This window comes from Nannospalax galili, unplaced genomic scaffold (assembly GCF_000622305.1).
Source record: "Nannospalax galili isolate Female #2095 unplaced genomic scaffold, S.galili_v1.0 scaffold184, whole genome shotgun sequence".
NCBI lineage: Eukaryota > Metazoa > Chordata > Mammalia > Rodentia > Spalacidae > Nannospalax > Nannospalax galili.
In genome coordinates, this window is record NW_008351649.1 from 973,809 (window position 1) to 1,000,132 (window position 26,324).

Genomic DNA, 26,324 nt, shown 5'->3' on the forward strand with positions numbered 1-26,324 from the left:
CCTCACCTCGGTCAGATCCTCTGCCTGGCAGATCCAGGTCCCCAGGGACACTGTGACACCCTCTCCACATGCCCCCCCCCGGAGCTGCTGTCAAAGCCAAGGTGGAGTGGATACCTAACCCCCCCCCAAGAAGTCCGCCTCCCACCTGAGCTATACAGGCCAGAGCTCTCAATCAGGGGCTGGGGTATCAGGGGGGCGGGGTTTCACAGGTTTCACTGTTTCCTCTGGTCACTGTTGGAGAGTCAGGAAAGGGTGTGGCTGGGGCCCCTCCAGATCCCACTTCTGTGACCAAGGAAATATCACCAGCTGCATCCAACGGCAACCTTGACCTTATTACTCCTATGCCTTTGTGGGAGTATTTTTAGCAAAACCTTTTTTTCCAAAATAAATGTGAATTGTAAAAATAAACACACGGACTCTATTTTGTTCCCTCTAAAATTGTCCAGGAATCAAATAGGAGTTCTGAGCTCTGAGTAGGGTTCTGAAATTTGCCAGGGCTCGGGATGGAGTCTGGCCAAGACTGGGACTGAGGTGGAGACTATGGCAGGGATTGGCCGGGCTAAGGTGGGGTGTTCAACTGGAACAATAACTTCTAAGAACACTCCCTCAGGTTGTAGGTCTTGACAGCCACTGGCAGAGACTCCAGAGTTTGCACACAAACTCTGCCATTTGTGAGTAGTGTGTCCTTAGGAAGCTGAGATCAGGTGCTAAGGCTCTGTGCCAGGTACCTTTCTCATGACCATGATGGGAGCACCTTGAAGGAAGAACAGTTTATTTTAGCTCATGGTTTCAGAGGGCTCAGTTCACAGTCCTTTGTCCCCAGGTACTTGGGCAGACAATCACAGCAGTGGGAATGTGTGGCAGCCGAGGAACCTCTTCCCTTCACAGTGGATGGACTCAGAGCAGAGCAGCCATAGAAGGAGTCTATACAACCACCAGTGACTACTTCCTTCAACAGCCCCCCTCCATAACACCAACACCTCCCAAGAAGTCTCTTCACATTTTACTTATTTTTTAAATTTATTTTTATGTATATGAAATGTACTCCCTGCATGTATATAAGTGCACCTATGTCATTCAGTGCCCACAGAGGTCAGAAGAGAGCACCAGATTCCCTAGAACTGGAGTTATAGATGGTTGTTAGCTGCCATGTGGGTGCTGGGAACCAAACCCAGGTTCTCTGCAAGAGCAGGCAAGGACTCTGAGCCATCTCTCCAGCCGCCTTATTTATTTATTTATTTATCTAGTGTGGAGAGCATTTGCGACAGTGCGTGCCTGGAGGTCAGAGGGCTACTTTGCAGGAGTTAGTTCTCCCCTTCCCAGGGATCCACATCAGGGCACCAGGCTGGCAGCAATGCCTTTACCAACTGAGCCATCTCATTGGTAGGTTAAACCATTCATTAGGTCAGAGTGCTGGGATCTGATCATCTCTGGAAACAGCCTCTCAGGCACATGGAGAGCAGTGCTTTAACTGAGCACACCCAGGCATCCTTAACACAGTTGAGTTGATGATGGAGATTAACCGTCTGGGCCTCATTTCCAGATCTCTAAAATGGGCTGAGAACATCTAACTCCTAGACTGTGGGTGACAATGAAGGAAATGTGTATAACGAAGGCTTAGTGGGCAGGAAGCCTGTGACAGCAGGGCCAGGTCTGTCATGACTGCTGTGTTCACAATAGAAACAATGTCGAGCTCCCCCTGACACACTTGACCAGAGTCTGTCATGTAGAGGGCAGGTGAAGCTATTTGGAAAGGGGTCCATATCCCAGTACACTGGGCAGATTCAAAGGTAGCCAGATTTCTACATTCCAGGATATGTCAGAGTCTTGGATACACCAAAGGTGTGGTATGAATGTCCTCCTGTTACTCTGCAGGGATTATCTCTTGGGACACAGTGGAGAACCAGCCAGCACAGAGTTTCTGCTCTGAGGTTGGAGATGGAGCTGGGCTGGGGTTGAAGCCAGACTTGGAAAACCTAATTGGGGGTGGGGCAGGCTTGCCTGCTCACCCACATAGCAAGTGCTGTCCAGCCCTGCGTATGCACATAAGAAAAGGAGCTCACTTTAGGTTACAGTAGCCATATCATGTGCAAGATCCTGGTTTGATCCCCAGTACTACACACAAGAGAGGGGGTGGGGGAAGAAGAGAGGAAGAGAGGAGGGGAGGGGAGGGAAGGGAAGGGATATAGAGGAAGGGGCAAGGGAACAAGGAAGTGACTCATGGGGGAAGTGTTTCCTGGGCAGAGGGGCAACAGCAACAAAGGTCCTGAGGGTGAAAGATGCCTGGTGCGTTGAAGAACAGTGAGGAGTCCAGAATGTTAAAAAGAAAGAATACAGGGCGCCAGAAAAGCTGGGGGCCTTTGATAGAATTTAAGCTTTTCTCCATGTAAGATGAGAGCTTAGCTCATAGAGCGTTTGAAAATGCAGAAATCCAGCCTCTCAAAGGATCCCTCCCTCCAACTGCACTGTAGTCAGTGGAGTTTATCAGCCAGGGTCCTCCGAAGGAACCAGCAGGACACACATTAAGAGATCTATTTCAGGGAATGGAGTTAGTGGTTCACGGGCAAACTGCTAATAGGTAGGACACACCAGCAGGCAGGAAGTTCCCAAGGGGGTGGATGCCACCACCATCCATGGTGGGTCTTCTCCTGATGGAAGATCTGTACTAGTTAAATGAGGCCCACCCAGATTCCAGAGAGTAAGCTCCTTAATTTAAGTCAACCGGTTGGAGCTGTTAATCATATCTGCAAAATACCCAGATTAAGGTTGAGTAGCCTACCAAGTAGATGCAGGAGACCATCTTAGAGGGGGAATGGAGGAAGCAAGGAGACGAGAGGTCTCTACTGCAGTCCTGGAGGGGAGGACAAGGGCTTGGACAGTAGAAACAGTGAGAATTGGTTAGACCCAGGATCAGGTGGGAGGTAAAGCCAGCCTGACTGCTGAGAGATTGGATGTGGAGAGGAGAGAAAGGGAAGTGGAAGAGCTTCAGAGGGTTGGGCCTGGCAATTGCACTCCAAAGACTAGGAGGAGTGGGCTCGGGGGATATGGGCATGTTAGAGATGCAAAGATGCTTAGATGCTTAGATAGCTATTAGCCACCAAGAGTATGAGTTTGGAATTAGGGGAGCAACTTGGCAGGTGGAAATACCCACGTGGAAGATGAAGGCTCAGCCAGGTGAGTCTGGGAGTCAGAGAGGGACAAAAGTGGTGACAGTGATGGCACCAAGGACTTGGGACAAGGCTGGGTGAGGAGCTCACTGCAAGGTGACTGAGTACAGTGAAGGGGGTAGGATCACCCGCCACAGGATCCGGTGGAAGGAAAGAATTGGAATAAAGGTCTTAGAGGCTAGCCAAGGAATTTAGGAAGCCAAGGTTAGAAACTGAGACCTTAAAATTAAAATGATAATTGAAGGGTCTGGAAAGATGGCTCAGCAGTTAACAGCACTGGCTGCTCTTGCAGAGGACAGCGGTTCAGTTCCCAACACCCACATGGCGGCTAACAACCATCCATAACTCCAGTTCCAGGAGATCCGACGCCCTCTTCTGATTTCCATGGGCATTACAAGACAGGTACACTTACATACATGCAGGCAATACACTCATACACATAAAATAAAATAAAAATAATACATTTTAAAGTGATAATTGAGAGACTTGATATGGGAGAGATGGCAAGGAGGCCTTTCTTTTGCTGGTGTTTTACACTTATTTTGTTAGGAGGGAGCCTGCAATACAGTTCACATGTGGAGGTCAGAGGACAACTTGTGGGATTCAGTTCTCTCCTTCCACCACATAGGTTGCCAGGGGTTCAAACTCAGGTTGCAAGGTTTGGCTGTAAGCACCTTTGTCTCCTGAGTCATCTTACCAGCCCCACCCAGCCCCTTTTTTCTAAGACAGGGTCTCATGTAGCCCAAGCTAACCTTTAACTTGCCATGTAGTAGAGGAAGAAAGACCTTGAGCTTCTGATCCTCCTGCCTCTACCTCCGAGACACACCCCAGACAAAGGTGTGTCTCCTAGGTGACTCCAAATTCATTCAAGTTGACAGTGAAGATAAGCTGTCACAGAAGGCACAACAGCAAGCCAGGAGCTGAAAATTCTCAAGCCTAAGGAGTAAGGTACCAGGATGGGAGGTCTGTGGGGCAGGGCACCCAGGTTGAGTTGAGATCTGCAGAGGTTACAACAGGATGGTGGCAGGAGGCCCACCCGATGGCCTGAAGCACAAGAAGGAAGATCAGAGCCCACTCTACTCTGCAGGGTCCCGTGAGTGCACTGGAGTACCCACGCTGGGTACACGCCTTCAATCTCAGTACTCGGGAGGCAGAGGCAGGCGGATCTCTGTGAGTTCGAGGCCAGCCTGGTCTACATAGTGAGTTCAGGCCAGCTGGGGCTACAGGGAGACCCTGTCTCAAAAGACAAAAATAAATAAATAATAATAAATAAACAAATATAAATTTAAATAGTGGCACTAAAACACACAGGCCAAAGTGGCAGAGAGAAGCAGACCCATTTTGCTAGATGTTTCTCAAGATGGTCCAGCCAGCCTGGAGCATGGTTTGGCAGTCTCTTCAAAATTTTGGCATGTATTCCAATTGGTCCTGGTCCTTTGCTCTCCTGGGCATTTATCCCGGAGAAATAAACAAGTTCACACAAATGTCCATAGACAAATGTTCAAAGCAACTTTATTCACAATAGCCACAAACTGGAACCAACCCAGGCATCCTTCAATAAGGGAATGGTTAGACAAATTGTGTTCCATCCATCCACAGAGCATCTACTCTGCAACTGAAACAAACTATTCACACTTGCAGCAACTTGAAATGACTCTGGGAAATTACACTTAAGTGTTGGGGGTGGATCCCCAAAGTTTACCTAGTCTCTGACTTAGTACATAGTCTTTAAAAAGAATACTTATGGGGGCTGGAGAGATGGCTCAGTGGTTAAGAGCACTGGCTGTTCTTATAGAAGACCCAGGTTCAGTTTTCAGCACCCACGTGGCAGCTAACACCTGTACACCTGTCCATAACTCCAGTTCCAGGGGACTTGACCCCCTCTTCTGACCTCCATGGGCATTGCATGACACGGACATACTTACATACATGCAGGCGAGTCACGCATACACATAAAATAAAAATAATATTTTTTAAAATACTTATTTTTATTTATGTGTATGTTTGTAAATGTGTGTGAGCAAGTGTCTGAGATGGCCAGAAGAGGGCGTCAGATGCCCTGGAGCTGGAGTTACAGGTAGTTGTGAGCTGTTCAATTTGGGTTTTGGAAACTGAAGTCCAGTCCTCTGCAAGAGCAGCAAGTGCTCTTAACCACTGAGCCATCTCTCCAGCATCCCCCCACCCTTTAAAAAAAGTTTACATTTATTTGTGTGTGTGTGCACGTGTGTGTATTGCACACACTTGCCATGGTGTACCTGTGAAGGCCAGAAGACAGTCTGTGGAAGTTGGTTCTCTACTTCTACTATGTGTGTCCCAGGCATTGAACTCAGGTTATCAGGCTTGGCAGCAAGCACCTTTACCCACTGACTCAACCTGATGGTCCTTAATATGGGATATTGTTGAAATGACAAAATTAAATAGAAATAGAGAGCAAGTTGGTAGTAACCAGGGGTAAAGGAAAGGATGAGGCTTGGTAAGCAGGTGCAGGTGGCTGGGAACAGGGAAGGCAGATTATTGTACCAAGGAAAATGCTTTGGATCTCGACTGTATTATATCAATATCTTGCCACCAACATTTCACAAGAAGTTTCTAGGAGAAGAAACTGGATAAAGAGTACACTGGCTATTTCTGACACTTGCATGGGAACTTTTAATTATCTCAAAATTAAAGGTTGAAAATTTGGGGGAGCTGGAGAGATGGTTCAGAGGTTGAGAGCACTGGCTGCTCTTGCAGAGGACCTGGGTTCTGGGTTCAGTTCCCAGCATCCACATGGTGGCTAACAACCATCTATAACTTCAATTTCAGGGAATCCAATGCCCTATTCTGGCCTCCACAGGCACTACATAAATGTGGTGCACTTACATTCAGGAAGGCAAATACTCATACACATAAAATAAGAGTAAATAAAGCAAACAAAATTTTAAGCTAAAAAATTTTAAAGACATTTGGGAACTGAACATATTTCTCAGTGGTAGAGATTTTGCCTAGCATGCCTGAGGCCCTGGGTTCAGTCCTATTTTTAAAATTTTAATTTTTTAACTCTGTGTGTGTGTGCATGTGTGTGTGTGTGGTGGGTATGTGCATGTAAGTGTAGAGTACAGGTGCCTGCAAGTGCCAGAAGAGGGTGTCAGAGCCCCTGAAGTTGGAGTTATAGGTAAGTTGTAAGCCACCCAATGTGGGTGCTAGCAACCAAACTTGGGTCCTCTGCAAAAGTAGCACTTGCTCTTAACTGCTGAGCCATCTCTCCTGTGAGATATATATATGAATGATATACAAAATGCAACCCATAATTTGTAGTAGACTTAACAGGCACAAATTCCATCAAAATGTTTACACTCTGCTCTTCAAAAGATACCATTAAGAAAATGATTCCAGGGGCTGGAGAGATTGCTCAGTGGTTAAGAACACTGACTGTTCTTGCAGAAGACCCGGGTTTGATTCCCAGCACCCACATGACAGCTAACTGTCTGTAACTCCAGTTCCAGGGGATCCAACAGCCTCTTCTGTCTTCCGTGGGCATTGCACGACATGGGTGCACTTACATACATGTAGGCATAACATTCATACACATAAAATAAAAAGAATAAATAAAATATTGAAAATAAGAAAGAAAATGATCCCAGGGATCTGTGTACCCCTCCAGACTTTGCAGGATTAATGCATCTCTCAACTCTCACCAGAGAAACTTCCTTATGCAGTGGATGGTGATTAACACAGAAACCCACAACTGGTCAGCATGGAGAGAACAGAGGCTACAGAGGGCTTATCCCTAAATGGGACACCTATATCAAACTTCTGCCTCCCAAGGCTCAGGGATCATCACAGAAGAGGGAACAGAAAGACTTTAAAAGCCAGAAGTGGTAGACAACCACAAGGAAACAGGGTTTCCAGACAGCTGGGAAGTAACTCATATGAACTCACAGCAACACACAAGTCCCATGTAAGCTCAAACCAGGCAAAATCCCAGCATAGATGTGGGGAAATGGATAATAAGCCCCAACCCTACCTGAGGAGCTATTGGCTACCAATGGCTGCTGGGAAGGGGAGAAGCGATCTCTTTCAAGGATGGGACTCTTGATAGGTTAATCGGGCTCCAGTGATGAACCCACACTGAAGGACATTTGGGGACACAAATTAGACTCTGTAGTCCTTATTATATATATAAGTGCATTAAAGTGAGCGGGAGATAGTAAGGAAAGATGTGGATAGGGGAAGGGGTCTAAATACCATGGAAATGGAAAAACTTCAATAAAAATTTTAAAGAAGGAGAAGGAGGGAGGGGGAGGAGGCGGAGGAGGAGGAGGAGGGGATCCTAGCATGGTGGTGCATGGCTGTGAGCCCAGTGACTCAGGAGCCCAAGGCAGGAAGATCTGAAGTTCCAGGTGAGTCTACAATTCATAATGAGATCCTATATTTAAAAAATGAATAGAGCTGGGTGTGATGGAGCACACCTTTAATCCTAGAGGCAGGCGGATCTCTGGGAGATTGAGACCAGCCTGGTCAAGTTCCAGGCCAGCTGGGGCTACAGGAAGACAGTCTGAAAAATAAAATAAAATAAAATAAAATAAAATAAATTTAAAATGATAGGAGCTCAGATGCAGCTCAGTTGGAAGGTTTACTTAGCATGCATGACACCCCGTGGGTTCAGTCCGCACTGTATAAACTTGGTATGTTGAGGCATGCCTGTAATCCCAGCACTGGGGAGGTAGAGGTAGGAGGATCATAAGTTCAAAGTCATCCTGGGCTACATAGTGAGTTTGAGGCCAGCCTGGGCTACATGAGAGCCTGTCTCAAAATACACACATTCATACATACATACATTAAAAAAAAAGTCAAACCAAAGATTGAGGAAAAATAGTTGAGCTATATAGAGATCTCTGACAAGGATCTGTTTCAGAATATATATATAAAGCTTTTAGAATTCAGTAAATACAGTTAGAGCCACAGTGAGACATGATTTCAGAACTGACAACATGGCTAAAATTAAAAAGACTGACAGAGCCAAGTGTTACCGCATACGTGGGCAACAGATCTGTCAGAGGCTGCTGTGTGGGGATGGAACACGGCACAAGGCCTTTGGAAAACTGCCTAGCAGTCACATCTAGAAATCTATCCAAGAGAACTGAAGGCCTGTATGCACAAGAAAACTGGTAAACGATTGTTTTTTGTTTTTTTTTATAACAGCCTCAATCTGGAAACAACCCAACCGTCCATCACCTAGTGAAAGGATAAACAAATTGTGGCACATCTACACAATGGAATAAAGAGCAAGGAACTGTTGGTACACAAAGGCCCAAACCTCAAAAACAGCAGGCCAGGCCAGAGAAAACACACACACAGAGACCACAAGAAGATCCCATTCACCGGGAATCCTGAGCAGGCAAAACTAATCTACACTGACAGGAGGCAGATCAGTGGTTGCCTGGGGCTGGGGGAGGAGGGAGGGAACTGACTGCAAAGGGATAGTGGGGTGAGGAAGGGTTGGGGTGATAGAAGTTTTCTGTATCTTGATTGTGGTGATGAGTATAAATATTTCTGAAATTCATCCCACTCACACTGAGGATGTAGCTCAGTTGGTAGAGCACTTGCCTAGCATGTGTGAGGCCCCACAAAAAGGAATTAAATAAGCAAAGTACACCTGATAATGTGTTGCTATGTATACCAGGCAGGCCTTGATCTCACAGAGATCTCTGCCTCCCAAGTGCTGAAATTAAAGGCATGTGCCACCATGCCTGGCTCTCTTGTTTTTTTAAACAGAGCTCCTAGCCCAGGATGGCTTGGAACTCCTGATCCACCTGCCTCAAGTGTGCAGGGCCACTCGGGAGGTTTATGCCTTGCTGGAGTCCACACCAGGGCTATCCAAAGGCTAGATAAGCACTCCACCAGCTGAGCTACATCCCTAACCCAGTAAGATTTGGTTTTTAAAGGACTATAAACAACTAGTGTTTTTTGTTTCAAAAGATACAAAATAATGTTCTAATATCTATTATTTATTTATTTAGCTTTTTGAAACAGGATCTCCCATAACCCAGGGTAGTCCTGAATTTGTTACATAGCTGAGGCTGGCCCTGAGCTCCCAAGTCTCTTGCCCCTGTCCCTCAAGTGCTGAGATTACAGATGTTCATCACCAAGCTGGCTAAGGGTTACCCTTCTAAGCACTCTAAATTCTAGTATAACTCTGCTTCCCCCAATGGAGAAGGACAACTGGCTGTGGTCTGAGAAACTCACTTTGAGTAGCATCTCCCTATCTCACTTGGACAACTGGTGGAGTCTCTGGTTGGTGTCCCTGCAGTCTTAGCTGGGGGTGGGAAGCCGGGGTCTGCAGGCAGGAGCAGGCTGGAGGCAAGATGAGGCTACAGGCAAGGGAGGCTGCAGCCAGGAAGGAGGAGGCGGGAGGCAGGAAGAGGCTACTGGCAGAGGAGGCAGAAGGAGGTGCAGGCAGGGGAGGCTGCAGGCAGGGGGAGGCTGCAGGTAGGAAATGCTGCAGGCCCAGGCTCACTGGGTCCTGAACACCAGCTTGCACTGTAGGTGTTGAGACCAGGCACGTCGAAGCCGGGGGACAGCCCATGTTGGTCCAGTGGGTAGAATCGTACCAGCTACCCACGCTGCGCCTCCAGCACCAGCCAGGCGTGTCCGAGCGGCAGCGCGCAGTGCTGCTGGAAGACGCGGCCGCATACGTGGCGCAGAGCGAGCGCTCGGAAGGCGGCGGGCACTAGCGCCTCGACGCGCGGCCCGAACTGGCGCAGGCGCAGCTCACCCCCGCGGCCCGGCGGCGCGCACCTCGTAGAACGTGCAGTGGGCAAAGCTGAAGAAGCCGGTGAATGGGCACGCGCGCGGGGCGGAGGGGCGGGGACGCGCTCGGCGGCGCGGAGCGCGCGCTCCAGGGCGGGCAGCAGCGAGTTCAGGGCTTCGGCCACCAGGTCTCGCGCGGACGGCCGCGGCCCCGCCAGCAGCAGCACGAGCCCCAGGCGCAGCGGCGGCACAAGTGCCAGGCTGGCTGCGTGGCGGTCCAAGTCGCCGTCCTTGCGCGCTACGCGGTATCCGGGCCGCACGTGGAACTCCCACGGCGTGCCGGTCTCGCGCGCGAAGTAGCCGTCAGGGCAGGCCTGCAGCGGGGCCAGCAGAGTGTCCAGGCCGCCCGGCCTTAGCAGCCGTCGGGGCCCGCCGCCCAGCGGCGCCGCCGCCAGCCTGGCCAGGTCGGCCGCCGTCAGTACTTCTGGCCCAACGGCTGGTATCAGCCCAGGTCGTAAAGCGGCGCGGGCTGGCCGCCGCTATAGAAACCGGAGCGCGCACCGTGCGGGTCAGCGTGAAGCCGGTGTCGCTCATCCCCAGCGGCTCCAGCACCTCCTCCGACACCCAGCGCTCAGAGTCGCCCTAGGCGGTGTGAGCCGCCGGCACGTGGGCCAGGCTCGAGAAGCCCAGCGCGCTGTAGCGGCACCTGGAGAGAGAGCAACGGGAAGGGGGTGCGCCCTGGATGTGGTCCCCAGAACAGCCTGCTGTAGTGTCGCCCAGGGGGAGAGCAAGGAGTGTGGGGATGCACACCCCCGCTCATCACTTGGGGCTTTCTGTAAGACCAGCAGTTCCCTACGAGCAGGCAGAGCTGGGAAGAAACCTGCATCTCACAGGGTCAGAGAGCACTGGATACAGGGCTGGGGATGGAGCTCAGCTGGCATACTGCTTGCCCAGTATGCACCATCCCCAGCACCACATAGAACCAGGGGTGGCGAAATAATCAGAGCTCAGGGTCAGCCTGGACTTGTTGAGATGCTGTCTCAAGAAAGATCGTTGGATGTCATTTCCCTTCCCCCATCCAAGAAGACTGAGGCCCAGAGAGATGCTGGGAATTGCTTGGAATCCCAAGACAGGCTGGGGAAGTGCCCGGGAAAGTGGTAAAAGAAATCTTATTGGTCCCTTACAGTTTTGAATGATTTACTTGGTCACATGAAAAATTAAAGTCAGACTGTTGGGAGGGGGTGATAATGACCATGTAGAACACGGATAGCAACTAGGAGGTAGTCTAGCTCTCTCTTCTAGTCCTTTCTGCCACAGTCAGTAAGAACAGGTGCAAGGTCAAGCCTCCACCCCAAGGTCATACAGGAAAGGGAGAACAGGACTCCAGCCTGCAGTTACCCAAGCTGCTTTTCTTTCTTAAGGGAAGCTGGGCCTGCGGTTCAGCATTTAGAGAGACACAGATGAAATCTGGGAAAGAGGCCTTGTCAGGGCAGGCAGGGTGGCAGGGAGTGCTCACTCGTCACCTCTACCCCCACCCCAAACTCTCAGATGGATTTCTCTGTTGAGAGGGTCAGATCATTACATGTACCCTATTCATACTCATCGTGGTGAGTCCTGTATTTGTGCTGTTTATTTCTTCACTGTGTCTCACCAGTGCAAACTGCACAAGAAGAGGCTGGGACAGATTTGTTTGCTGGTGCATCCTGGTGCTTAGCAGATTCTGGGCAGAAAATGTGCCTGCTCACTTGCTCTGGGCTTTGCTTTCTATGTCTTGTTTTGGATTTTTGTTTAGGGTTTGGTTCTTTTAGACAGGGTCTCATTATGTAGGCTAAACTGGCCTCCATCTCTCCATCTTCCTGCCTCAGTCTCCCAAGTGGTGGGATTACAGATGCGCACTATCTGTAATTACAGATGTGTTGAGGGAATGGAAGATGGGAATAGACCTGGGTTCTGGGCACATCTTTCCTGTGCTTTGCTGTGTGGAGCTCCCTGTCTGATCCTCAGGCTTTCTGGCTATAAGATGGGCTATATTCAGTGACCCTAAGATCTTCCTGGCCCTGAGGGTGAAGTACTTTCCCAGGTATGGTTGGGATTCAGGGCACACCCCTCTCCTGGTTCCTGGGTTGGCCACCAGCACATCATCCTTGAGCAGGCTCAGGGCCTCCTCGCTGCTCCCTCGCCACAGCAGTGAAGTGGAACGCCACCGTCGTGGCAGCCCTAGGGAAGAGCAGTGTCAGACCTGTCAGGCCTGTGCATTATCAGGGAAGCCCTGGTCAGTTGTCTATAGCAATGCTTCTGTTATTGTGACTTGCTAGTGTACTTTATTATTTTCTGAATTCATTTACATGATTCAAAATGCTTAGAACACAAAGGGTACACAATGAGATTTCTACCCTGCTCCCTGGTCACTGTTTCCCTTCCTCGGAGGCAAACTCTTCATCTCTTTCTTCTCTTCCAAAGATTTGTTGTTGTTTGTGGTTTTTGTTTGTTTTTTGAGACAGGGTCTCTAGCCCAGGCTGGCCTTGAACTCGCTATGTAGCTGACGATGACACTGAACTCTAAACCTCCTGCTTCAATCTCCGCAGTGCTAGGACTACAGACAGGTGCCAACATGCCTGGTCCTTCCAAAGATAGTCAATGCATCTTAAAATAATTTTTAGAACTGGTAAGATGACTCGGCAAGTAAAAGCACTTGCCAATGAGCCTGGCTTCCTGACTTTTATCCCCTGGAGCACAAGGTAGAAGGAGAGCGCCAACTCCTGAAAGTTGTCCTCTGACCCGATATACACATAAATTCAAAACTCTAAAGAAGAAATATTTTTTAATATTTTATTTATTATTTTTATCTTATGTGTATGAGTGTATTGCCTGCATATATGTGAGTGCACCCGTGTCATGCAATGCCGCGGAGGTCAGAAATATTTAATATTTATCTAATATATATGTATATTATATAATTGTGCACATTACATATGCATCATCCATATACAATTTTTTATGTGTATGAGTGTATTGCCTGAATGTGTGTAAGTGCACCTGTGTCATACAATGCCTACAGAGATCAGATGAGGGCATCGGATTCCCTAGAACTGGAGTTATGAACAGTTGTTAGCTGCCATGTGAGTGCTGGGAATTGAACCTGGGTTCTCTGCAAGAATAGCTAGTGCTCTTAACCACTAGCCAACTCTCCAGCCCTATATACAATTTTTTATGTAGTATATACTATATACACTTATGAGCTTTTTACCTACTTGACATTGTAAATGAAAAACATCATCATCATTTTTAGGGCTACATAGTGTTTGATCTCACTGTTGTATCATGGTTTATTTGGTATCCCCTATGGATGAACATGGAGGTTGTTTCTTCTTTTGTTTATTTTTATTTTATGTGTATGAGTATTTTGCCTGTGTATATGTAAATGCAGTATGTGCATGCAGTGCCCACAGAGGCCAGTAGAGGGTGTCAGATCCCCTGGAACTGTAGTTATGGATGGTTGTTAGCCACCATGTGGGTGTTGGGAACTGACCCTGGGTCCTCTGCAAGAGCAGCCAGTGCTTTTAACTGCTGAACCATCTCTTCAGCCTCTTTTTTGGTTTAATTTGGGTTTTTTTTTAATGTGTCTATGTGTGTGTTTTGCAATAGAGTCTGATGAAGCCCAGGCTGGCTTCAAACTGGGTATGTAGCTGAGGATGATCTTGAACTCCTGATCCTCCTGTCTCTGCCTTTGAATGCTGGGATTGCAAGGCGTGCACCATTGTAGCAGTGAATAACTGGGGGTGAGCACATCTTGGTAGAATTTCCTGGAAGTGAAATTGCCAGATCAAAGGGTATCCTAGTTGCTTTTTGTTGTTGTAGTAAACCAAAAGCAACTTGGGAGAGGAAGAGGTTGATTTTCGCCTACAGGTTGCTGTCTATCACTGAGGGAAGTCAGGGCAGGAGCTCAAGACAGGAACCTGGAGGCAGAAACTGAAGCAGAGACAATGGAGGAACACTGCTTACTGGCTTGCTTTCCTGGCTCACTCAACTCCTTTTCTTTTTTAAAAAATATTTTATCTATTATTTTTATTTTATGTGTATGAGTGTATTGCCTGCATGTGTGTGAGTGCACCCATGTTGTGTAATGCTGCTCTTAACCACTGAGCCATCTCTTCAGCCCCTCAACTCCCTTTCTTAGACAGCCTGCCCAGTCAGGGATGGCACTGCCCACAGTGGACTGGGCCCTCTAGCATCAATTAGCAACTATGAAAATGCCTCTAGGCCAGTCTGATCTGGGAAATTCCTCAGTTGATGTTCCCTCTTCCCAGGTGACGCTGGGTTTGTGTCAAGTTGACAGGTAAACCTAACTATGACAAAAAACACATATTTTAGTTTTCTTTATTGGTGATGGGGCCAACCCAGAGCTTTTTGCATACCAAGTGCAAAGTCTACAGCTGAGCTCAAGCCCCAGCAAACTGTGATAAACAGCCAGATGTGATGCTGATACCTGTGATCCCAGCACTTGGGAGGTGGAAACAGGACAATCAGGAGTTCAACATCATCCTCAGCTACACAGAATGTAAAAACAGCCTGGGCTGTGTGAGACCCTGTCCCAAAACAGAAAAGGAAAAATTGTGATTAAATATTTCCAGGTACCTTCCATAAAGGTTTTACCTGTTTATTTATATGGGGGTCATCAACTTAAGCCCCCCCACATTAATATAGACAATGCCCATTGTCTCCAGGACCTCCCAATGCACTACAGCCTTGATTTTTTTTTTTGAGACAGGGTCTCCCTGTAGCCACAACTGGCCTGGAACTGGCTATGCAGACCAGGCTGGCCTCGATCTCACAGAGATCCACCTGCCTTTGCCTCCCAAGTGCTGGGATTAAAGGCATGCACCACCACACCCGGCTTGCATTCACGTTTTTTATCTTTGCCAGTCTGACAGGGAACATGTGCCTTATTTAGTTTAAATTTGGATTTATTTTGCAGTGAGTGAGTTAGCATCTTTTCACATTTATTTTTTTAATATTTTATTATTTTTATTTTATGTGTATGAGTATATTGCCTGCATGTACATAAGTGCACTCATGTCATGTAATGCCCATGGAGGTCAGAAGAGAGCATCAGATCCTTAGAACTGGACTTATGGATAGTTGTTAGCCGCCATGTAGGTGCTGAGAATCAAACCCAGGTCTTCTGCAAGAGTTGCCAGTGCTCTTGACTGCTGAGCCATCTCCCCAGCCCCCTTTTCACATTTCTTAATATTCCTCAGAGCCTGTTCTGTGGCATGTCAGCTTTGTCCCCATCCTTGTCTATGTTCCCTGTAGGCTGTGGATCAAGTAGCCTTCCAGAAGATCTTTATGTGTGTTCAAGGAGTGTGGGTCTTCACTGTAGACTTGCCTAACAATTTTAACTTTTTGCTGTGTTGTTGATATGACACATAGCTCCTGACCCACCAACTTGATTTTCACCTGTGAACTTCTTTCTCTGCCTCATCTATTCCCAGGGTTTGGGACTGTAGAAAGAGCTCAGTTGGTAGATTGCTTGCCTACCATGAAACCCGAAGTTCCACCCCCAGTACCACATAAACTGGATGTGGTGGCACACACCTGTAATCTCAACACTTGGGAGGTAGAGGCAGGAAAATCAGAAGTTCAGGGTCATTCTGGACTATAACAAGTTTGAGCCAGTCTGGGCTACATGAAACCTTATCAAAAAAAAAAAATTCTCAGAGCTAGAGATGGTTCAGTGGTTAAGAGTGATTGCTGCTCTTCCAGAGGACTGGAGTTCAGTTCCTAGCACACACATTGGACTGTTCATAGTTGCCTGTAACTCTAGTTCCAGAACTCCAGGGGATCTGAAGCCCACTTCTGGCCTCTGTGGGCACCCACACATAGCTTTTATCACACACACATACATACAATGTTTAAAATAGATTTTTAAAAACTTCAAAGTAACTGGGTGTGGTGGCGCACGCCTTTAATCCCAGCACTCCGGAGGCAGAGGCAGGTGGATCTCTGTGAGTTCAAGGCCAGCCTGGTCTACATAGTGAGTTCCAGGACAGCTGGGGCTATAGAGAGACCCTGTCTCAAAAAAACCAAAAAAAAATTTTTTTTCAAAGTTTACCTACATTCTTTCTACTCTGGCCATGACCCGACGGCCTGTGGGTTGGAAGTACAGCCATTCAAGAAATAGTAGGGACCTGGTGGGTGGGAACCTGTGCCCTATGCCTGCCCCCAGACCCCTCTAACATGGTTTGGCTCAGTTGGGTAATTCACCTGAGAGCTGGCTGGCCACCCTCCGGAGGATGACAGGAGAAGGCTTTGAGATGGGGCCAACATCTTCAAACTCTCCAGTTGGGCCCTGTGGTTTGGGTTCTGGGGCCACACCCAGTGGGTTGTTGATGGAGAAGGTGCTGTCATAGTGCCCCATAGGGTCATCCAGGGAGGTCATGATGCCCTCCTCCCGCAGGCAGTACAACATGAGCACTGGGAAGATCTTAGAGATGGCTGAAGATCCTGTGTGAGGAGGACACAGGTGCAGAGAGTACCACATCAGCTCCCAGCCCACTCCCTATTCTGTGCCCAGACTCCAGCCACTTACAGTCTAGAAAAGCACTGACTGTGCCCTAGTCAGCATCTCAGGCTGAAATCCTCAGCCTCTGTGGATGCTTAGAATGTACCAGAAGCTGGGGTGGGGTGCCTGGTTCAGCACCAGCCCCATGCCAGGCCCTCCACCAGGCCCTGCCCATGCTGCGGTGGACCTGGCTTTAGTGGTGGGTCCTCTCTGTCTCATTGGCTGTGTGGCCTTGTGCAAACTACTAGACTAGACGTTTCTGAGATTTCACTGTAAGCGTCACAGGATGTAAAGAAGGTTGAAGGGACGTGTGCGTACGGAGTGCTCAGCATGCCAGGAGGTGATGAGTACTCGGTAATCAAGGCAATCAGAGCTCTGGGCCCCAGGCCTGGCACCACAGAGATGCAGTGTGAAGGCTAAATGCCACCTCCAGATCCCTGCCATCCCTACAGCATCCCTGGGAGCAAATGTAGCTTTGAGAACTCTGCACACAGCACCCAGGAAGGGAGGGTCTGGGTGTGCAGCCTAGTGTCCTAGTTGCTTTTAACTGGGCCAATCCTGGACTGTAACAAATTTGTGCCAACTTGGGCTACATAAGACCTTATCCAAAAAAAAAAAAATTCTCAGGGTTAGAGAGATAGTTCGCAGGAACCTGAAGCAGGGCCAGGAGCTGGTTCTGGGGAGAGGACTAGGATTTTCCTTTTCCCATTTTACCTGTAACACCTGTGGTATAACACTCTGCACTCACTGGTCCTCTCTGGACCTCTGTCTCCTCTCCTATAGAATTTTTAGGACAGAGCCATGGGCCCTAGCAGCTGGGACAGCAACCACAGTCCCTTAAGTCTTCCTGCCTCTATCTATTTGCCCTGCCACCCCCCCTCAACCGGACCCTAGAGGTCATCCAACTGACCAGTACATGGTGTACTCATTAGGGGGCCCAGAATTTGGGACTGAGCCATTCTTCTTCCCAAAGCTCCCCATCCAGAGCACGGTGTCATTGGGGATAACAAATGCAGACAAGGCAGCCAGGCCTGGGGCCGACATTGCCTGGCACAGGATCCCATCCACCTTTGGGAATAACATGAGCTCAGAATGTGTGTGCAATGACAGCCCCCTGCCTGTACCCTTTGGTCCTTCTGCACACCTGCCCATTCCACAGCTGTACCCCAGCACGTGGTACCCCAGGAGCCTCCAGACCTTGAGTTCCCCACACCATGTCCTGTGGGAGTCTGGCTTTGCTCAGCAGCCCCCCTTCAGTCTGCATTAGACATAAAGAACCCCGAAGGGTGTTTTGTTTATGTATGTGTGGTGTGGTCTGTGAGTGTATGCATGTTCCCATGTGTGTGGGTGCCACATGTATGTGGAGACCAGAAGTTAACATTGGGCATCTTCATCAGTCACTCTCCACATTTATATATTGGGGTCTCTTATTTGAACCCACAGCTCACTGGTTTGGCTAGTCTGTCTAGCCAGATTGCTCCAAGGATCCTGTCTCTGCCTCCCAAGCACTGGGATTGTAGGCAGTACCATAACCACCCAGCATTTCCACGGGTGCTGGGGATCCGAACTGTGGTCTTCAAATTTGCTCGACAAGTGCTCTAACCATTGAACCATCTCCTTATGCGTCCCTTTAGTCAGTACCAGACACCTTGCCCCATGGCTTTACCTACCCCGTGGTAAGCTCTGCCTCCCTCATTTCCATGTGCCCTAACTTGGTCTCTTTCAGCCTCTGCCTCCCCCTGTGTAGACAGGGTTTGTACATGTGCACAAAGAGCTCACCACAGCCCACAGCTGATGTCAGAGCCCTTGGTAGAAGGTTATTGCTGCTTTGTCTTTGATTCCTGTGACCCTGTGCCATGTACTATATTTATGGTAAATTGTCATGTGCTGCTTAAGCTCACTGAGAAGCAGGCTGTGGAAGCACGGTTCCCCTCCCCATTTCATGTTTTCCTCAAAGTGTCCCCCAAGACCTCTGTCTGGAGATGGGCTGGCCCCCCTGGCTCTGTAACAGGAAGACTGAGGAACAGAAAACCAGCCCAAGAGTAAAAGCATCACATCCTGGAGGACAGCCAGAAGGTAAACATTCCCAGCAGAGGCGACTGTTGCACATCCCATGATAGAAAAGTGCCTGTGGTGGGGAAGAGAAGCTGGGGGAAAGCTTAGCAGGGAGCTCCAGCTGACTGCCTCAACCTCCCCAGTCGGATTCTGCTGGATGTGGCAAGTGCCCACTTTGATGGTGGTACCTTTGTTTGCTCTCAGGCAACTGCAGTCGGGTTCCTAATTTGATGGTGGCCTGCTGCTAGCTGCTAATTGCTATTTATCTTTGACTTTGGCTTGCTGCACCCTTCATAAATTCATTCATTCAAGCTGCCAGAGATCATTCTCCAGACTGTACAGAACAATCCCTGGGGCTCACGTAATGTCTCTGCTCCCTGTCCTCCTCACTAAAGCTTCTTGGGCATCGGCAGAGAGCCACCAAGTCTTCTCAGTGGCCCATCACACCTTCCCTTCTGTGAACTCATCATCCCTTTCCTTCTGCTGGTCCTCAGAAGGCAGGGTCAAGTCCCCCCTCACACAGCTGCTGGTATGCTTCTGAGCCTGTTCCCTCTGTCTCTCTCTGTGTCTCCTAAGGTGAGTGGCTGACGTGGCAGGGTCTGACTGGTGCAGAGCAGAGTCATCCTAGGGTGCAACAAGTCGGGCTGTTGTGTGTGCATCTGTGTGTGAGTGTATCTTTGGATGTGTACCTGCGCATGTCACTTGTATGTGTGCACTCATGTGTATGCCCCTTACGTGTACGCCTATATGTATGCACCTGTATGTTCATCTGTGTATGTACTTCTGTGCACCTGTGTATGTGCAGCTCTATGTGTGCACCTATGTGTGTGTGCATGGTGTATGCACTTGTGTGTGCACTTGTATGTACCAATATGCATGCATCTTTGTGTGTGCATGGTGTATATATGTGTGTATACCTGTGTGTGTACCCGTGTGTGTACTCGTGTGCACCTGTGTGTACAACTATGTGTGTACACAGCATATGTACCTCTGTATACTGTGTCTGTACGTGTGTGTGAACCTGTGTATGCACCTGTATAGGGTGTGCACCTGTGTGTGCGTGTGTGTGAACCCTGTGAATATGCATCTCATACCCCTTACGTGTGTGCATCTGTGTGTGCGCTTGCAGAGGGTGTGTGCCTATGTGTGTGCACCTGTGTATGGCCACCTTGGGGGTTGCATGCATGTGACCATATTGCAGTGGCCTCTATGATGTGAACTATCATCCTCTCTTACCTTATCTTTCCCCACCTCCCCTGTGTGTCTTTCCAGTCATCTGTATGTGGCCTGTGCTCACTCCACTGCCCCAGGGCCTTTGCAGGTGTCAGTCCTTCTGTTCAGCATGCCCCTGTATCCTCCAAGCTTCCCCACTGTACATAGGTCATCTGGTTATCTCTTGTCTGCTCACATCTTAGTCTAGACACCTATAGAGCTGGCTTGCCCCCAAGGTTGCACATCTGGGTCCCACAGTCCCTGAAAATTTCCTAACCCTCACTCTTGCACCTGCATCACAAATGTTTGTTATCGTGACTGATCCCTTCACCTACAAACTGACTTGTACTTTCTTCTTTTTGAGACATGGTCTTGCTACATAGCCTTAGCTAATGGCTGGAACTTGGAGTGCTCCTGCCTCTGCCTCTCGAGTCCTGGGATTCCAGACACAGAGCAGGCACTCCATAAAATACATGTTGAGTGAGAGAATGAATGAATATCACAGCACAGAGGGCATGCCCCTCCTCCCCCAGTATCACTGTACTCCCAGTGTCCTCCTGGGTCATCACTCACCTTAGCCAGTGCCTCCTTCAGCACTGGGAGGGGGTGAGCCAGAGGCACAAGCTCAGGGTGCCGGGGACACATTCTCACAGGGAGAGGGGTCACCTCTGGCTTCAAGGAACCTGGAGGGAACATCACAAGGTAGTAGGGCACAAGGTAGGGGTGTAGGAGTCATCTTAGAGGAGAGGAAGACGGCAGCAAAGGTCAGAGCCTCCTCACCTTGGGGATGGTCCTCCCAGCCAGCAGGAGCTTTCCCAGGAGACACTGCACTGAGAGCCAAGGTTCAACGGCACCCGTTGCTCAGTCTTCAGGATTGTGTCCCTGCTGGGTTCTGCCCTCCCTCCCTCAGCCTCCTTGGGACAGGCTTGGCCATATCCATCCTCTGTCCGTAGGCCTCACACTAGTTTTGTATGTTGAGGTGAAGTGGACTCGGCACCCAGGCCTCTGAAGCAACAAGGACAGTTCATTCCATCCCCAGGTGGCAGGTCACAGTGGTGACAGGTCTGCCTTGTCCAAGGAGTGGCTACCACAACATGGACAGGTCTGGATATATTGGCCCTGAGAGCAAGAGACCCCAGGGAAGCTACTGTTCCAACTTCATTTACGAGAGCAGGTTAGACCAGCAGCAGGACTGTCAGCCCTAAGAACCATGAGAAATAATCAACAGGTGGGTTCGGGGGCACTTATTTTTTCCTTTTGGTGATGGGTATGGACCCTGGGGCCTTGCACATGCCAGGCAAGTGCTCTACCACTAAGCTACATCCCTAGCCCCTGGAGTGGTTTATTCCTTAGCCACAGATAATCAAGTGGATGGGGTAGTTCTTGGATAGAGTCTTAGCCTTGTCATCTTGGAGCCTGGGTGGGGTTGGCATCCACAGCCAGGTGTCTATCATGTGCCTTCCACAGATAGCACCTTAAATGCATTTTAAGAAAATGCAGAATTGAGTCAGTAGATCTGGGCAGGGCCTGACAGTGCACACTTTTCACCAGGGTTTTGTGGGGGAGGGGGCAGAGTCTGTCTATAAGCCCAGGCTGGCCTCAAATTTGCCAGCCTCCTGCCTCTACCTCTCCATTGCAGGGATTATAGGCATGTATCGCGATGCCTGGTGATTGGTCATCTATGTGCACGTATGTGTGCGTGCCTGTAGCGGTCAGATGACAACCTCCGCTGTTAGTCTTCAGACACCAGCCATCCTTTTGGGGGGACGAATGGGGGTCTCACTGAACTGGAACTTGGCAGGTTGGCCAGGCTGGCTCTCTAGCAAGCCCCAGGAACCCTCCTTGTCTCTGTGTCTCTAGCACTGGCATTGCAAGTGTGTGTCACCATTCCTGCCTTTTTATGAGGGTGCTGGGAATCTGAACTCAGGCCCACATGCTTGCCCTGCAAGCACTTTACCAACTGAGCTGTTTCCTAGCCCAGCTGCTTACTTGTCACACCCCCCTAAATATCTGAGAGAGGGCACGGGCCTGGATTATGTGGTTTGTGGGTCACAAAATGTTTAATATTTGTGACAAGTTAAATACAAAGTTGGGGAAGTTGGCATGGGGGTGCACCATGTGTATTTATGTGGGAGTGAATATGGGTAAAAGCCGCAGGCCCATGAGAAGAGGAAAAGGCTTGAAAGGAGAAGTCTAGGGAGAGCAATAGAACACATATGACACGAATGTGTAAGGGGAAATACTGGGGGTGGAAGGGTTTAAGTGGGGAACAGAGAAATGAGGCAGAGAAGTAGATCAGGGAGAGGGTCAACCAATTAAGAAAATATCATTTAAAAATCTGCTACTTCGCTGGGCGTGGTGGTGCACATCTTTAATTCTGGTACTCGGAAGGCAGAGGCAGGCAGATCTCTGTGAGATCGAGGCCAGCCTAGTCTACTTTGTGAATTCTAGGCCAGCTGGGGCTACAGGGAGACACTGTCTCCAAAAAAATTGGGAGAAAGACTTTAGAAATATATATATATATATTACATTTATTTATTTACTTATGTATTTGTTTATTTGTTTTTTATGGGGTGGCACAGGTACCATGGTGTGTGTGTGTGGAGTTCAGAGGACAACTTGTAGGAGCTGGTTCTCTCTTCTACCTTGTGGGTTCCGGGGATTGAACTCAGATCATCAGGCTTGATGGCACTTTATCTGCTGAGGCATCTTGTCAAGACTTTGGAAATTTTACAGCAGTTTGGCAGTAATTTCACATCTGCTGATTCTGAACCCACAGACAGGCTTCTGTTTCAAACGCCTTCTCGTAGTTTCCCCTAACAATTCATTTTCAAGGACTTAGTCCATCCCGTCCATCACGAGTTCGTTGATAGTCTGAGCAGCCTGCCTCTCTGGCTTGAGCAACAAAGAAGGTCCTTGTAAAAGGATTTACCCCAGACAGGGCCAGAGTGGGAGAGGGAGGGACTGGAAGGACTGCAAGAGGGCCACGTCTGCAGAAGGCTCTGTGGGACCCTGGGAGTCCCGGACATCCTGCTGAGCCCGGACAGTGGCAACTTGAGTGACAGGACTGGAAGAGGTTGTTTCACTGTGGTGGAGACGTGAGGCTCTGGACCATCCAGGAACCTGGCCGGTTGGAGGCCCCAGAGTTGCTATAGCAACAGAGGGTGGTGTCCATTACAGGGGTCATGGCTCCTTTGCTGGACATGGACGCTTGTGAGTTGTCCCTCTGGAGCTCCTAGACAGAGTGGGAGGGTCTTTGGAGGGGGCAAGGGCTGGGCGGGCCTACCGAACAAGGGAAACATCACTTTAAAATATTTGTATTTGTGTGTGTGCAAGTCATGGCACACCTGTGGAGGTCAGAGGACAACTATGGGGTCAGTTCTTTCCTTCAAATGGGTTGTGGGGATTGAACTCAAATTGTCAGGCTTACAAAGCAAGCACCTTTACCCACTGAGCCATCTCGCCAGCCCCTGTTTGCACCTCTGGGGAACGTTAAGTTGTTCTCCCAAGTTGGATGACTTAGGAAACCTTGGTGGTAGTAATGTCTTCTTTATTTTTTATTTTTTTTGAGACAGCCTCCCTGTAGCCCCAGCTGACCTGAACTTGCTATGTAGACCAGGCTGGCCTTGAACTCACAGAGATCCACCTGCCTCTCCCTCCTGAGTGCTGGGATTAAGGACATGTGCCACTAGGCTTGGCATGTCTTCATCTTAAACACAAGGCCCAGAATGTTCATATGACCAGCCCAGAGACACACAGTGAGGCCTGAAGTGAAAACGGACCGAGCGCCTGAGTCTAAACCTTCCAGTGCTCCCACACCATCTGATCCCCGGCAGCTCCAGCCTAGGGGTGCCCACACTTGCAGGAGTGGGTGTGACCCACGCAACGGCTTCTTCACTCACCAGTCTGCAGCTTAGGGAGGTGATACTACCACAGGAAGCAGCTGGTCATGGCTACTGAGAACAGGAAGAGGAAGCTGCTGAGGGCTGGCAAGAACCATTTTTTTCTTCCCTTTCAGTAGGTGGGGCTGCCAGCAGGCCTGGAGGAGCCAAGGGCACAGGTCATGGGGTTGAGGGTCAGCCACAGTGCCACCTGAGAAACAGGTCCTCCCAGGCAAACACTTCAGCAGCTCTGCACACCTGGTCTGGCCCTGGTGCCTTTACCTTACCTCACCCCACACATGTGTTTATCAATATATCCTAAAATCAGTGAAATACTGCCTCCTCCAGGAAGCTTCCCCCACCTCGCCTCACCTGTGTCCCTCCCAGGACCAGACCTGCCAAGGGATGAGAATTGAAACTCAGTAGAACACTGTCGTACCCCCTCCCTGGCCCACTGTTAGCTGACCTCCCTGACCAGCCTTCCAGGCTGGGGCCACCTGTCTACTTTCTCCCTGACTGCGGCTTCTGGTTTGTCTTGGTTGTGCAGTTATATTTGTGAGGTGTGCACCGTGGGTCCTGACACACCCCACATCTGGAGCACCTGCCTCTCTCACATCTCTAGGTTTCTGATCTTGAACCTGGGCTGGAGCCCCCAGCAGATGTGCATGAAGCTTCCCAGCATGTGGATGTTGCTCACTGTGGTGGATGGTTCTGGAAGGCTGGTCACCATGCTGTGCTTCCAAAATGGGTAGAAAAGCCTTTGCAATGAAAAGTGATTTGTTTGGGAAACAACACGAGGCAGGTGTGGGTTGGGGGGCTGGCAGGGCTGGCAGCAGGGGACGGGTCCTGAAGCCCTGACAGGAGGGAAGATGAGGAAGCTGAGGTGGGGGCCAGCGATGACCTTGTGCTCTGCACTGCCAACCTAGGCGCCTGGAGACACAGGTGGCCTCCCAGTGGATACTAATGAATCCCTGACGTGGAGATGCACCTCTCAGAGTGTCATAGAGTTATAATAAAGAATAGAACCTGCCTCTAGGTGCCCTGGACTTCTTAGGAGTTCATCTAGTTGGGTGGGTCAAGGCCCTGGCTACAGACCCACCCCTAGGAAGGCAGGGTCACCTTAAAATGATGTGCTTCTCCTTCCCCAAATTCCCACTCCTTAACACAGTCCCTGTGAGCTGCCATGAGGTTTGGCTGGGTCTTTCTGAGACAGGACTCAGACTTACTTATTCCTCTCTTGCTTCTTCTGTCTTTTTCTTTCAGGTGCTGGCCAGAACCCAAGCCTGCTTTCCCTGGGACTTAGGCTTCCTCCTCTAAAGCTCCTTTCCCCACCAAGTGGCTCCCCTCCATGCCAGCTTATCTCAACCACATGGCATTTGTTCCCTCTCTCCTCCATCATCCTTCTCTGGATAGCTGTGACAATGATGGCTTGCCTGCCCTGGGATTTTTCTTTTAAACTCTAATAATTGTCCTCAAGCTTCCATTTGAGCCCATTCTTAATTTTTTTAAAAAAATATTTCATTTACACCAGGCATGGTGGCACATGCCTTTAATCCCAGCACTTGGGAGGCAGAGGCAGGCGGATCTCTGTGAGTTCAAGGCCAGCCTGGTCTACATAGGGAGTTCCAGGACAGCTGGGGCTACAGGGAGACCCTGTCTCAAAAAGACCAAAAATTTTTTTTATTATTTTTATTTTATGTGTATGCATGTATTGCCTACATGTAGGAAAGTGTACCTATGTTGTGCAGTGCCCTCAGAGGATAGAAGAGGCTGTCAGATCTCCTGGAACTAGAGTTACAGACAGTTGTTAGCTGCCATTTGGGTGCTGGGATTCAAACCCAGTCTTCTGCAAGAACAATCAGTGTTCTTAACCACTGAGCCATCTCTCCAGCGGCCCCCCCCCCATTCTTAATTTTTTTCATTAATGACACTAAGAATCCCAAGAGGAGGTTGGAGAGATGGTTCAGTGGTTAAGAGCACTGGCTGCTCTTGCAGATGACCCAGATTCGATTCCCAGCACCCACATGGTGGCTAACAACCATTCATAACTCCAGTTACAGGGGATCTGATACCCTCTTCTGACCTCCTCGGGCATTGCATGACATGAGTACAATTCCATACATGCAGGCCATATACTCATAAACATAAAAAAAATAAAAAGAATAAATAAAATTTTCCTAACCAGGCCAAGAGAGATGTATGTTGCGGACAGCAAGACTGAGGGACTGAGCCAGCTAAGCCCTTTGGAAGTAAAGTCCCAGACACCCAGCACGGAGCTGCAGGATGTAATGTTTTGCCTTGCTGAGTTCTGATCTTGTTGTGGTCCCGTAATTCTGTACCATGTTCCCATTCCTACCTTCACGAATGGGAGTGTGTATCCTGTGCCATTGTGTGCTTGAAGGGGAAAGAAACACACCTATGTATTTAATGTCAAAAAAACTCCAAAGAATTCCAAGGGGGACCCCAATTTCCCCAATATCATATGGTGGCTCTGCAGGGACTCCCCAGGATGTCTGGAAACACCTCTTTCCTGCCTTTTAATTCTTTTTTTAAAAATATTTTATTTATTATTTTAAAATTTTTTTATGTGTATGTGTGTATGCATTGCCTGCATGTATGTAAGTGGACCTGTGTCATGCAATGCCTGCGGAGGTAAGAGGGAGTTGGATTCCCCTGGAACTGGAATTATCGACTTTTGTTAGCTGCTACATGGGT

The 26,324-nt window shown here is 49.1% G+C and overlaps 1 protein-coding gene across 1 annotated transcript in view; it reads right to left on the minus strand.

Annotated features, from left to right (window-relative positions):
- Positions 1 to 9,574: 9,574 nt before the first annotated feature.
- The window catches only part of Lactbl1 (lactamase beta like 1), a 21,503-nt gene continuing 4,753 nt past the window's right edge, over positions 9,575 to 26,324 (minus strand). The window contains 11 exon segments of the mRNA XM_029553788.1: positions 9,575 to 9,934; positions 9,936 to 9,992; positions 9,995 to 10,377; positions 10,380 to 10,451; positions 10,454 to 10,605; positions 12,002 to 12,116; positions 16,164 to 16,403; positions 16,770 to 16,849; positions 17,372 to 17,529; positions 20,302 to 20,411; positions 23,631 to 23,739. Of these exon segments, the coding sequence (XP_029409648.1) occupies positions 9,575 to 9,934; positions 9,936 to 9,992; positions 9,995 to 10,377; positions 10,380 to 10,451; positions 10,454 to 10,605; positions 12,002 to 12,116; positions 16,164 to 16,403; positions 16,770 to 16,849; positions 17,372 to 17,529; positions 20,302 to 20,411; positions 23,631 to 23,739 (1,836 nt within the window).